Below are 13327 nucleotides of genomic sequence, written 5' to 3' on the forward strand. Positions count from 1 at the left end.
AAATAGATAAATTGATAAATGGATACATGGATACATGGATACATGGACACATGAATAAATGGATAGATAGAAAAATTGATAAATAGATAAATAAAAAAATAGATAAATAGTAAATTTGGATAAATAGATTTATGGTTAAATAGAAAAATAGAAAAATTGATAAATAGATAAATAGAAAAATAGATAAATAGATAAATGGATAAATAGACAAATAGAATAACAGATAAATAGATACATGGATAGAAAGATAAATGGATACATGATTAAAAAGATAAATAGATAAATAGATAAATGGATAAATGGATAATTAGATATATGGATTAATAGATAAATGGATAAATGGATACATAGATAAAATGATAAATGGATAAATAGACATATAGATAAATTGATATATGGATAAATAGAAAAATGGATAAATAGATAAATGGATAAATAAATAGATAGAGAAATAGATGCATGGATAAATAGGTAAATGGATAAAAAGATAAATAGATAAATAGATACATGGATAAATAAATAAATGGATAAATAGATAAATGGTTAGATGGACAAATGGATAAAGGATAAATGGAAAAAATTATAAATAGAAAAAATTATAAATAGATAAATAAATATGTAAATGAATAAAGGGATAGATGGTCAATTATTTTAAGAGGCGGCTACGTCCTTGGTGAAGCAAACGGGAAGAGAAATGCGTTTTTGAGCCTCGCCGGCCACCGTAGGCAGGACCACCATTCTGTTGATAAAACCATGGTAGCGACAAAACTGTTATTCTTATCGTCCCGTCGATCGGATCCGGTGCTCCGCAGCTGAGCGGATGGTCCCGCAGCCGGATCGGGATCCCCTGCAGTGTGTCTGAGCTTCTGGGCCGAACACGATGGATTACCTGCTCCAGGTTAAAGTGGTGGCTCTGCTCGGTTTGCTGCTCCTGACCCTGTTTTTCGGATTCATCCCCGCCCGGGTCAGATGGTTCCGCCGCTCCAACGGGACAGGTATGCGGAAGTTCTTCCATCTATATTTATATTTATTTTTTTCCTTTTATTTATCATTGTTTTAGGATTATTATTTTTGCTTAATGACTTTTTCAATGACACAAAAGGACATGATTCTGAGTGGAGTTTGGTGCGGAGTTGAGGAGTTCCCAAGTAGTGTCACGTGTTTTGTAGACACACACACGCACACACACACACACACACACACACACACGCACACACAGAGTGATTTTATCAACCGCGACTTCGGAACCATTAAGGTGTGTTGCCCCCCCGGTGAGATTACAAACCGCTGATAAAGTGATAACTAGTAGTGTACTGGTCACTGATCACAATGGTATTTTAAAAGCTTCATTATGATAGTTTCAACAAAACAAACAAAGTGAAAAAAAAATTAAAAAAAAAAACTCTTAGTTTTCAGTGTGCTTGTGTGAACAGGAAAGTAGGGCTTACTCATCCTTTTGTAATTGTAATGTGATCACTATCATAAATAAATGCTCTCAGTGGATTTCCCTGATAAAGTTGAAACCTGGTCTTCCGTGTGCTGGGCTTGTATTCAAAACAAACCTGCAAGGACGCTAAGTTTTACATTTCCTGCGGAGGGAAGTGAAAGTATCACTTCTGTTTCGGATGCTCGAAGGTCACTGATGAGTCACAGCACACCTTGGAGGACATCACGCGTGTCACATGATCCGTGTTCCTCATCCGGGCGAGCCGGACTCTGGTGGTAAATTTGGCTGTTTTATTTATTTTTTTAATAATTTGAGTGGAGAATCACGATTCTTCACTGGGGACGTCAGACAGTGAAGAAGCCGGGCTTCAACTGGCCAAATCTTGATTTTTTTTTTTTCCCCCAATGAGGTTTTGGTCCGATGTTGGATCACGGTTGTTTGTAGGTTCCGACTCATTGACGTTCCCGTCTCCACAGAATCCCACCGCACCGTTCTGAGCCTGATCAGCTGCTTCGCCGGCGGGGTTTTCCTGGCGGCGTGCCTCCTCGACATCATTCCAGATTACCTGTCGGACATCCAGGCTGAGCTGGATGCCCGGAAGGTGGAGGTGTGTCAGATCCCGGCGAGTTTGGTCATCGTCTAAAAAGAATAAGCTCGAAAACGATCGATCGATCCTGCGGTTTTTGTCCCTCGCAGAGCGGCTTCCCGCTCCCCGAGTTCATCATGGCTGCCGGTTTCTTCATCGTCCTCATCTTGGAGAGATTGGTCCTGAACTGCAGGGAGGAAGGACACGTCCACCACGAGAGGGAACCCCTCATACCGGAGAGCAGGAACGGCCACGACGCCGGCGCCGTCTCCGGCTCGGACCTGGAGAGCAGCGGCCACCACGTCCACATCGACTTTCAGGCCCACTCCCCGTTCCGCTCCTTCATGCTTTTCCTCTCGCTGTCGCTCCACTCCGTGTTCGAGGGTCTCGCCATCGGCCTGCAGAACACCGACTCAAAGGTGAGAGGGGGTAACATATGGAATTGCGGTTGAAGGTGAAAGAACGTGGGGGGGGTTCCGGTTCAGGACCTCAAGGCGCCTTAATGGAGAGGAATCCGGCAGTCACGAGTGGTCGTCTGGTCACAAGACCATCACAAAGCAGCCTCGGCATCTGGAGGGGCGCTCGCTCAGCCCCGGGGCCTCCCTTCTGCACTCAGCTCTCCACATGCGGATCGCAGAAACACAGAAAACTCCATTTACGAGTGCTCCGAGATACGAGCCGTCGCTCAGTGGATACCTATTTTTTTTTTTGTTTTCTTCGCGGTACGAGCCGAGATCTGATCTGAGTTTGACCCGGCAAACCGCCATCTGTGAGGTAGCCCAGAGGAAATGGTGAAAACACACGTAGACTCGTCCGTGAAGAGAAGGAGAAGTTGTTGTCGGGGAGATACCATGATGGAGAGCGTCATCTGTGAAAAGGCGGGAGACGTTTTACAAGCATCGGAAAAGTCACTCAAAGCCAGTCGGGGAGGGTTCGATCACTCTGTGGTTAAATGAAGTTTAGCGCCAAAGCGTAGCAAAGCGTGCTAGTTACATTCAGCATCACATTGTAGCATTAAGTGTGTCGCATTTTAATTAGGCGGGAGAGCCATCAACATTTTCGTACAATCTTCAAGCTAAATACACCTAATAAAACCATTTCATTTCTCGACATTCACTTTTAACATGTATTTTTAATCTTATTTAAAGATTTTTATCCATAAAGTGCTTTTTTTCATATTTAAATATATAACAAAACCAGCGGGTGGAACAGATTAATAACATTTTAATTCATTTCAATGGTAAAATTAAATTTCTGTAACGAGCAAATTGAGTCTATTCGTATTTATATGTGTACGCACTTCCCGTTATCCCCTCCTGTCGTTTCTCCAGGTACTCGAGATCTGCATCGCCATCCTCGTCCACAAGAGCATCATCGTGTTCAGCCTGTCGGTGAAGCTGGTGCAGAGCGCCGTACGACCGCTGTGGGTGGCCGCCTACATCGGGGTCTTCGCCACCATGTCCCCCCTGGGCATCGCCATCGGCATCGGCGTGATCGAAGCGCAGATGGCGTCCGGGGCCCTGATCCAGTCGGTGCTGGAGGGCCTGGCGGCGGGGACGTTCATCTACATCACCTTCCTGGAGATCCTGCCGCACGAGCTCAACTCTCCCGGGAAACAGCTCCTCAAGGTGCTCTTCATCTTGCTGGGCTTCGCCGTCATGGCCGGCGTCACCTTTCTGGGCTGAGGGGCTCCGGGGCCGACAGAATTTCCAACCTCGGAGGGTAAAAACGAAAAAAAAGTCCTCTCTTGAAAGATGAAGTTTGATTCAAACATGGGAGTTTAGTTACGACACGGGTCACTTTTAACGTGTATTTTCGAGGGAGACGTCGATGAGGAATCAGATTTTATCGTCAATATAATTTATTCATTAGGGATTTTTATCTTAAGCTTCATGAGACAAAGTAAAAGGGCCTTGTTTATCTCCAGCCTGGTTTTGAACACGTGCACAAAAACAGCCTTTCTGACCTTTGACCCAAAGACAAACTTATCAAAGACAGTACCCCGGCCTCACTGTATACATTGTATATGTGTGTGTGTCTGTGTGTATTATAACTGGTGCGGTTATTAGTGAATAGAGGTTTTATGTTTACATTTGCATTTTGTCAGAATGCTAAAGGGGAAGTTTGGGGGATAAAAAAGAAGCTTTTGTGCCTCCCCCTCCTCTGTATGCATCACATGTGACTAGACTTTATTTCTCAATACCCTTTTAAAAGTCCTTTAATAACCTCTATGCTCCTCTGAATGTATTTAATTTCAAAAATTCAGTTTGGTACTTTTTAATGTGGTTTTAGGAATTCAGGGGGGATTTTTATTTTATTTTTACTGTTAGTTTTTTTTCCTTCTAATTATTAATTTTACTGCTCCATGCAAGTTGCACAAACCTTCATTTCTAACTTTTTCAATCAAATAATGCCTAAGGTTTTAAGATTAAAGAGAGACAGAAAAATGAAATGTCCATCAACTGAAAAGATGTGGGATTTATTTTTATATTGTTTGCACTTTTTATTCAATAAAGAACTACTGATTATCTGTCAAAGGACATAACCGTTATTGCTGTTTTATGTAACCAAGGCAACACCCAGCTTTTTATCAAATACTACCAGCCTGTGCAACTACGATGATAGTTGTACAGAGCTTTAATCCATAATTTTAATCTTCAAACCCCTGTTAATAGTACAATGATTCCCGTTGAGTGGAGGAAAAAAAATGATATAGCAAAGATACTGTGAAGAAATTCAGCTTTATAGTTGCTGAAGTCACGGCAACCAGAATCTCTCACTTCCTTTTTCGGTACTCTTGAGATTTAGCCACGATGCGTGACAACAACAAAAAGACGACATCAGCAAAAACAGAAATCAATGGAAGAATAACAAAAAAAAAATATGAATACACTCTTTTGCTCTATATCAACTTGTGTGAATCATCATCTCACAAGCCTGGCTCTCCATTGAGAGGAAGTGGTTTTATGGCTCCACGGTGGCCTTTGATTGACAGGTTAGGGTACGGGTGGAACTCCGCCTCCTGTCATTTGGGATTGGTCACCCACCAGGATAAGAGCTATAGATGATGAATGAATGAATAAGCTAGCCAGTAGCTGACAATGCTACTTCCAAGAGATCACATGAGTGACTGGTTGTCTTGACAACGCCCTGTGAGCTTCCATTTGATCCAGTTCCTTTGGGTGATGTTGATCCTGGTTCGGTTCCATCATGAGAATTTCTACTCTGTAGCTGCAGTTTATGAATGTGGACAGACGCCCCCTCCTCAGCCTGCAGATGAATCCGATGTTCTGAGCAAAAAACATGAATTCCTTATCATAAATTTGTTGTATGTTAGTTTTCCTTGATAACTGACTTAGAAAAAGCATACGACAGGGTATGTTAGACTGGTGCAGGACATGTATGCTAGCTGTGACACAGTGGTGCAGTGTGCTAGAGGGGTAACAGAGAAGTTCAAGGTGGAGGTGGGATGCCATCAGGGATCAGCTCTGAGCCCTTTCTTGTTTGCGGTGGTGATGGACAGGCTGACAGATGAGTGGAGATCAAGAAGTTGGAGGATATCAAGTACTTAGGGTCAACAGTCCAGAGCAGGGGAGAGTGTGGAAGAGGTAAAAAAACGGGTTCAATCAGGTTGGAAGGGGTGGAGAAAAGTGACAGGGGTGCGAAGAGATAGAAGACCATCAGCCACAATGAAAGGAAAGGTGTACAAGACAGTGGTGAGACCAGCGATGCTGTATTTTTTACACTGATGAAAGGACAGGAGGATGAGCTGGAGGTCACAGAGATGAAGATGTTGAGGTTCTCTTTGGGAGTGACCAGGATGGATAGGATTAGGAATGAGTCCATCAGAGCGACAGCACATGTTAGAGGTTCTGGAAAGGAGATCAGAGAAGCCAGATTGAGATGGTTGGGTCATGTACAGAGGAGGGATAGTGAACATATTGGTAGACAAATGCAGGAATTGGAGGTCAAGACGAAGATCAAAGAGAAGATTTAAGGATCTGGTGAGAGATATGAAGGTATTTGGTATGAGAGAGAAGGATACAGAGAATAGGGTTCGATGGAGGAGGTTGATTTGCTGTGGCGACCCCTGAAGGGAAAAGACGAAAGGAAAAGAATTATTCCTCGAGCCTCGAGGGGGATTTTAATGCTCTAACTTCACCACTAGATGGAAGTATGAATCAGGTGATCGATGTAGTGAAAATTAAAACCATCGTAAAGGCTTCCTGAAATCAAAGCAACACGAGTTGCAAACCAGTATTTCATCAGAATTATACAAAAAAAAAAAAACTGTCAAAAAAATGTAATTAAATCTGGACAGCAATTACCAAAAGAGCAAAATGTTATACATCAGATATGTGATAATTAGAGGAGTATTCTTATTAAAATTTACATCAAGAGGCCCCTTTCTACGGAGCCTGACTCCACTCTGCTCAAGGATGACGCTAAACACACGTGATATATGTTAGAAATATAAAAGAAAAGTATAATTTCTTGTGTCGTTCAAACACAAACACACACACACCAGAGGCACGTTTTTGAGTGTGTGCGTGTGTGTGTGTGTGTGTGTGTAGGCTCCTCTGCACCACTCCCACTCTCAGCTCACATGTTACATGAATATTTCATTCATATAAAAGAGCAGAACAGCCGAAATCCACACAACAACAAATTGTTTTCGATAAATTACGTATCCACGCGGTGACACAACCTCTAAGACCCCCACGCTGAAAGCAAGGGACCCCCCGATCCCACCCCCGCCCATTCATACCCACGGGACGTCGTTGACCTGTTTGTCCCCGCGAGGCGACGGCAGGTTCATTCCCGAGCCCCCCGCTAATGAGAGGCGCCGACGGCGGGACAAAAGCGGGGTCCGGTCCAGGCGGAGGCCGAGAGGCCCCTCTTCATCAGCCCTCATCACCGAGCTCCCGACAGTGCGGTCGCTGTATCTGCGGATGCTGACTTGTCTCCATAGTAACTGTGTTAAAAAACATCAGAAAAAACGCAGAGGAGGAAGAGACACATCGACCCTTCAGTGCTTTTACACCTTTACTTTCTGCACAAAAAAAAAAAAAAAAAAAGAGAGAGAGGATAAAGTGGCAACGCCGTCTGAAGATGCCACATGAAGTGGAATGGATGAGGATCATCTCCCGCTGGGGCAATTAAAAAAAAAAAAAAAAAAAAAAAAAAATTAGATCATAAATAAATAAGTAGAAAAAAAAAAAAAAAATCACAAAAATATCTAATAGTGTGATCTATAAAGAGGGGGTTAAATGAAACCTGATCAGAAGATCCCGGGCGCTTTCTTTCATTTGCCGGCCATCTGAAGTTGTTCAATCATGGATGAAATAATCTATAATCTGGACGCCCCAAACAAGGGTCGCTTTGAGGAATGCGGGGCGAGGAATGCGCGGCATGAAGGGCCCTGGGATGAATCGGAAAATTAAAAGTAAATCTCCGGGTTTTACTGTTCGGCCCTTGGGGTTTGGGCGTCCCCCTCCTTCCCCTTTGTCCTCCTGGATCCGCATAAAATGAAAAAAAAAAACTTTTTTTTTTTTTTTATTGAATCCTCATCTATGCTGATCTATGCTGAAAACGCGTTGTTGTACTTTCAGGTCGGATCTCAGGGGGCTTGTCGGATTTTCAACGTAAAAAACAAGTCCCCCCCCCCCCCCCACTTTCTGTCTGTTTCCCCGTTGCCTTGACGACGCTGTCACCTGCACACGCAGGATCCCCTGCCCTCCAGTCACCGGTCGGGTTTGCACGGCGCAGATTAGCCCATGGTTGTAATCCACTGTGTCATTTTAATCCCGCTTTGAGTGACATCCTCTCTAAACTCCTCCCCCTCCCCTCCATCCTCTCTTGTTTTTTTTTTTCCTCCCTCCATCGCCACTTTCTACTCGTCTCTCATCTCGTCTGCTGAAGGTAAGACCGCTTCCCCTCCATCGCCGTGGAGATCGAGCGCCGGGCCTCTGCGCTTATCTTAATCCAGCGCTCCGATATTTGACCCTGGGCAGAATTAACAGAATTTTGAAAGTTAGAGAAGTTGAGATGTGACAGATTGTTCAGAGGCACTTAGAGATGTGTTTTGAGTTTGGTGTGCGAAAAGATATATCAATACCAATTTCATATTTATACATATTTTATAAAGGTGTTGCCAGTGAGTGTTTGCGTGACCTTTCCTCCGCAGGGGCCGCAGACTCTCCGCTCCCCCCCAGAGAAACACACCGACTTCTTCATTTTGGCAGTGACCATGGCCGCTGTAAGTCCCCTCTTTCCGCCGCTCTCTTCACGCCATTTGCCTCCGTGTGATTGGTCGATAGCCCAGGGAGTCAAAGAGCATCGGCCGGCTGGCGGTGGGGGAACAGGGGAGGGTTGATCCTCCGTGCCGTCAACCTGCCGGTAGATTTGGTCCATCCTGTAGATTTATAAGTACTGTAAATATGCGAAAGAGACAAAACAAGTTATCTTATTCTTATGTAGAAATATGAATACCAATATAATGTATCCCCTCTACCTCCTGTCCAACTGATCACTATATTACATTATTTTCCATAATAAACTGACAACATATTGCTATTTTATTGTGGAATTAAAAAAAAAAATGCAGGTTTATTTAGCTTTGTGATAAATGGTATTGTTTGTACTCATATAGTGGTTATAACATGCCTTACCATGTGACTTACAGTTTATCACATATGGACCCGTGTGAGGGAATTTATTTCCTACGGTTTTCGAGCGGCTTTACGTCAACATACTTTTCACCCTCCTCCTCGCTGCAGACCGGATCTTTCCGCATGGTGTCCGAGGAGGAGCAGGCCATGAGGGCCAAGCTGGAGCATCTGACGGTGAAGGACCACGGGCCGGTGTTCGGGCCCTGCAACAAGATCCCCGGCCACACGGTGCAGAAGGTGAGCGGGAGGAGCGCGCGACGAGCGGGGCGAATGACGGGCTGACGTGAGGTTTCTCCTCAGGCCAAGGACGAGCTGAACGAGACGGAGGAGAGGCGGGCGTCTTCTCTGAAGGAGCTGCGCTTCACGATGAAGGAGCAGGCGGCCGAGGGGGACGAGCTGGTCAAGCTGGTGCAGGAGCGCTTCGGCGACAAACCCGACGGGCTGCTGCTGCGTTTCCTCCGAGCCCGCAAGTTCGACGTGGTCAGGGCGCACGAACTCATGAAGGGTAAATCAAAAGATTACCCCGCTATTCGTTTGTTTTACCGGGAAAACAGAAGCATGTAAAACACATAAATGTGGCCGCTCCGTACAATCCAGATATTGGCCGATCACTTCGACGATGGCCGCTGAGAGGCCCTCTTTTGTTTTGCCGCTTCGCATGAATCCCGCTCATCACCGAGACAGGGAGCCGTGTGTTCATTAATTGGGGGCTTAGGGATGCTTCGCCGTTTCATCCCCCCACCACCAGCACCAACCGCGACAAAGACTCCTTTGTCTCCAACTGGGACAGCGAGTTTACTTTACTTGTGAACTCGCGGTGTTGAGCTGGGAACCTTGGCGGCGCCAGCACTTGCGGAGTTTGGCGTGGAAAGAGAAAAAAAAAAAGATTATTATTCTGCATGTGTACGTCCCTACTCATTTCTATTACTCCCTGCTCATTTCTATTACCCTGACCCCCCGTTACTGTTGCGTAACCTGCAAGCTTATCCTTGACCTTTGACCTGCTATTTCCTGTTCTTCTCCTCTAACCTTCAACTTTGACTCTCCAAAAGTGACTTTTCTCTCCCAGCATGAAAGTGATGTGAGAAACTCTGGTTCGAGGCACTACACACACACACACATGCACACACACATGCACGTTCATGCACTGGTTTGCAACAAAGGGCGAGAGCGATGTGAACTTGCTCGGTGAGGTTAATTGCCGCTTTTAAACGCCGTGCTCATGCACGCGCCCAGAGACGACGTGCTCGCACAAGTGCGCACTGGCTCGGCTTGCACTGTCTCCGGGGATAATTGGCGCCTCGGAACGATCAGGCGTGGAGCGGCAGTGTCGACAGTGGTGTCATTGTCTTACACACAAACACACTGAGATGTTCCGTGGTCATTAGGGACGGGGGGGGGACGAGGGGAAACTCACCCCTCCGTCTGGCCTTGCAGGTTATGTGCGTTTCCGGAGGGAGTACCCAGAGCTGTTCGAGAACTTGACCCCGGAGGCGGTCCGCAGCACCATCGAGGCAGGCTACCCCGTGGTCCTGCCCAGCAGGGACAAGTACGGCCGCGTGGTCCTGCTCTTCAACATCGAGAACTGGGACCTGGAGGAGATCACTTTCGACGAGGTACCGGCCTCGCACAGCGGCTCTGGCCACTTCTGAGTCTACAAAAAGCATTTTAATCCAGGTTTCATCCAACCAGTATTTCCTGATCTCTGATTTTGTCGGGGGAAAACATCCTCGAGTCAGTATCACGATTCTCAATTTGATTTTCTGCACATTTCATTTATTTTCGGCCCCGCAGGCCTTCTAGTTAAAGTTCCACTCCTTTAAGTTAAAGTTAGACTTTAACTTCTCCGCAATTAGATATACACAGTGGGTATAAACCGAAGGTATCTAGTATTGTCCAATAAGCTTATCAGACATCTTCAGAACACGAGGATTTGTTTGTGTTAGATCCTGAGGGCGTACTGTGTGATCCTGGAGAAGCTGCTGGAAAACGAGGAAACCCAGATCAACGGCTTCGTCCTCATCGAGAATTTCAAGGGCTTCACCATGCAGCACGCGTCGGGGATCAAGCCGGCCGAGCTGAAGAAGATGGTGGACATGCTGCAGGTGAGACGACGCCTGGATCCGAACGGACGCAGCAGCAGCGAGGGATTTTTCTCAAACTAACTTCTTTTTTTTTTTTTCTTCCAAAGGATTCCTTCCCTGCACGTTTCAAGGCCGTCCACGTGACTCACCAGCCCTGGTACTTCACCACCACCTACAACGTGGTGAAGCCCTTTATGAAGAGCAAGCTGCTGGAGAGGGTATGACCTGCCATTTTGTCTAAAGCCCGGTGGTTTACTTTCACCGCTGTTTTGTTTTGAAGTTGCGTTGTCCTCCCTCAGGTTTTCGTCCACGGTGACGAGCTGGAAAACTACCTCAGGGAGTTTGACGAGGACATCCTGCCGGCGGATTTCGACGGGAAGGGCTCTGTGGCCGACTGCCGGTCCATCGCCAACAAGCTTTTCGGTTCCGAGGATACGGCTCTGTGAAAACTCGAGCTGAAAAAGAGGACATAATCGCTTTGTGTCCAATCACAGGAGACGCTCCTTTATGAATCAGACCAGACCTTCTGGTCTTTTTTAAAATTAGGCTGATTTTTTTTTATGATAATCCAGTCCTAAGTGTGTAGAGTTAGGAGCAGAAGTTTTTTTTTTTTGGAAGTGAGTAATGACAGTGGCATAAACAGGAGAAAAATGGATGTTTAGTTGTGACGGTTTTGTCGCTACTGTTCAAGTTGGTATATTTTAGCAGACAACGTAAATAACGTTGGACAATTTGTTTTTATTTCTTCATCTGCCTTAGATTGAAATTAACAACAGAACCTGTGCCTCCAAATCTCCTCCGAGCCCTGCGTTGTGCGCTTGAATATTTTAGCGCCGGTTCCTCCCCTCTCGGAGCGCCATCGAAAACCAGCTGCAACTCGACAACCAACACAAATACCCTGAAGAACACACAGGAACCATTAACCTTGTGATTCTTTTTTTTTTTTTTGCAAGTCATATTTTCAAATGAAATAAACATTGAACACCATGTTTTTTGACTGTGGTTTAAGTTGTTTTTTTTTACTTTTCCTCACGGTCCAACGCCTGGGGGTCCAACTTGCAGCCTTCAAGGTGAAAATAGCGTCTGTCGATTTCCCTCCTCCATATCAAGGTACTGCGTAGGATGACGACACCTGAAGGAAGCAAGATCTCACAGAGAAGTGGCTTCTGGTTAATCATGAATATTTGCTATGTAATGGTAAACTTGATTGGTTCATTAATGGTACCTGTTCAGCATGGTATGGGCGTACCCCTCTGGCCAAAATGACAACTGCAATTAAAATCCCTTATCTTTCCTCTCTTTTATCCAAATGATTCTATCAGCGGTTATTTTGGGGAAAATTAAGCCTTCAAAATCTCCTATTTGCCTTTCAGGGCTGATTGTAGACCTAATCCTGATTTAAATACACAAATAAAGACAGGGGTTCTTCTTGGGAGAAAATAATTTATTTTGGAGTACAATAACCAGGTCTCCTCACACAACTGGATCACACACACACACACACACACACACACACACACACACACACCACTGATTTCTTTATAAAAAAAACAAAAACACCCAGTGTTCATACTGTATGAGAATATGTGCCCTTTCTCTTTTCCAATTACTTAATCCAACATTCAGCATCTAATAGTTGTAAACACAAAATTAAAGCTGTAAAATATTTGTTAGGTTTCACCCTTTATCTTGTATTTAGGCATGGATACCCCCCCCCATCACCTCATCAGGAGCCCACGACGGGATGCTCCGAGTCAGGGGGTAAGGAGAAATACGGAGGGCCACATTCTCACAAACACAGTTCTTCAAATATATATATATATATATATGCATATCAAATAAAACAAAGTTCCAGATACCAACTCCCCAATAAACAATGCATATTACGTGGTCAGTCTACAGTACCATCATATCATTTCTGATTACCTTTTCATTGGGATTCCCTCGTGCTTGGTTATTGCCTTTATTTTCATCCCCTGTCCCTCAAATATACCATCTCTATATAACTATCTCGTTACCGTCTCGTTAAAGTGAAGAAATTTTGGTTTGGTCGATCAGAGGTGACGATATGACACAATATTGGCCGTTTCCATTAATTCTCACGCTCTGACGTAATTGTACAAGCGGTCAACAAGAGGAGTCACAGATCAATACAGAATTAAAGTAAAAAAAAAAAAAAAAAAAAAAAGATTAGAAAAAATACACCCAAAACTGCATCTGTGTGCAGCGTTGGATGAGGCAAGACTCTATAGAACACAAATGGCTCTTGTGGCGTGGGAAACCGTGGAAACCATCGTCGACCCCCACCGCAGGTCAAATAGAAACCGTCAAGCGTGTGATGTCACTGCGGATGAAAGAGAGGCCTCCGGGTGGCAACGGCAGTTTGGCTTCCCCGACAGTAGATGGCAACAGTGATTTACGATCTGAAAAAACCCGAGGCGAAGGGAGCGGGCGTGCCGGGGCAAGTCCTTCCTTCTCAGGCAGTGGAGCAGAAACAAAACATGCCAGACACAACTCAAGAGGATTTCCTGTCCGCCGT

The 13327-nt window shown here is 45.0% G+C and overlaps 2 protein-coding genes and 1 long non-coding RNA gene across 5 annotated transcripts; 2 read left to right on the forward strand and 1 right to left on the reverse strand.

The window, feature by feature from the left end:
* Nucleotides 1-718: 718 nt before the first annotated feature.
* slc39a1 (solute carrier family 39 member 1) lies at nucleotides 719-4573 on the forward strand. The gene is made up of 4 exons (XM_086144190.1): nucleotides 719-995; nucleotides 1924-2054; nucleotides 2144-2452; nucleotides 3365-4573. The coding sequence occupies exons 1-4, from the start codon at nucleotides 881-883 to the stop codon at nucleotides 3716-3718; spliced, it is 909 nt and encodes a 302-aa protein (XP_086000316.1). The 5' UTR covers nucleotides 719-880; the 3' UTR covers nucleotides 3719-4573.
* Nucleotides 4574-4668: 95 nt separating this feature from the next.
* Nucleotides 4669-7588, reverse strand: LOC147235863 (uncharacterized). Of its 2 annotated transcripts, XR_015105943.1 has the most exons (3): nucleotides 6820-7588; nucleotides 5778-6123; nucleotides 4669-5323 (listed from the first exon to the last, which is right to left on the reverse strand). It is a non-coding gene; the product is annotated as an uncharacterized LOC147235863 (long non-coding RNA). The 2 variants fall into 2 exon arrangements; XR_015105942.1 differs by lacking the exon at nucleotides 4669-5323 and having other exon boundaries at nucleotides 5478-6123.
* Nucleotides 7589-7845: 257 nt separating this feature from the next.
* On the forward strand, nucleotides 7846-11775 carry LOC147235864 (retinaldehyde-binding protein 1-like). 2 transcript variants are annotated; one of them, XM_086144200.1, is made up of 8 exons: nucleotides 7846-7955; nucleotides 8221-8292; nucleotides 8813-8941; nucleotides 9005-9209; nucleotides 10142-10320; nucleotides 10651-10809; nucleotides 10896-11006; nucleotides 11088-11775. In XM_086144200.1, exons 2-8 carry the CDS (start codon nucleotides 8284-8286, stop codon nucleotides 11232-11234), a joined length of 939 nt encoding a protein of 312 aa, XP_086000326.1. In that variant the 5' UTR covers nucleotides 7846-7955; nucleotides 8221-8283; the 3' UTR covers nucleotides 11235-11775. The 2 variants fall into 2 exon arrangements, with proteins under 2 accessions (XP_086000326.1, XP_086000327.1); XM_086144201.1 differs by lacking the exon at nucleotides 7846-7955 and adding an exon at nucleotides 7998-8066.
* The last annotated feature ends 1552 nt before the right edge of the window (nucleotides 11776-13327 follow it).

The sequence above is a fragment of the Fistularia commersonii genome, chromosome 3 (assembly GCF_037954325.1).
Source record: "Fistularia commersonii isolate RoL2024-O1a breed Wild chromosome 3, RoL_Fcom_v1.0, whole genome shotgun sequence".
NCBI classification, from domain to species: Eukaryota; Metazoa; Chordata; class Actinopteri; order Syngnathiformes; family Fistulariidae; genus Fistularia; species Fistularia commersonii.

Coding starts and splice junctions, on each gene's coding strand:
- LOC147235864 (XM_086144200.1), top strand. Junction 8,942..9,004: donor CCGGCCACACGGTGCAGAAG/GTGAGCGGGAGG, acceptor GTTTCTCCTCAG/GCCAAGGACGAGCTGAACGA. Junction 11,007..11,087: donor AGAGCAAGCTGCTGGAGAGG/GTATGACCTGCC, acceptor GTCCTCCCTCAG/GTTTTCGTCCACGGTGACGA.
- slc39a1 (XM_086144190.1), top strand. CDS start 881: ATGGATTACCTGCTCCAGGTTAAAGTGGTGGCTCTGCTCGGTTTGCTG. Junction 996..1,923: donor CCGCCGCTCCAACGGGACAG/GTATGCGGAAGT, acceptor CCGTCTCCACAG/AATCCCACCGCACCGTTCTG. Junction 2,055..2,143: donor TGGATGCCCGGAAGGTGGAG/GTGTGTCAGATC, acceptor TGTCCCTCGCAG/AGCGGCTTCCCGCTCCCCGA.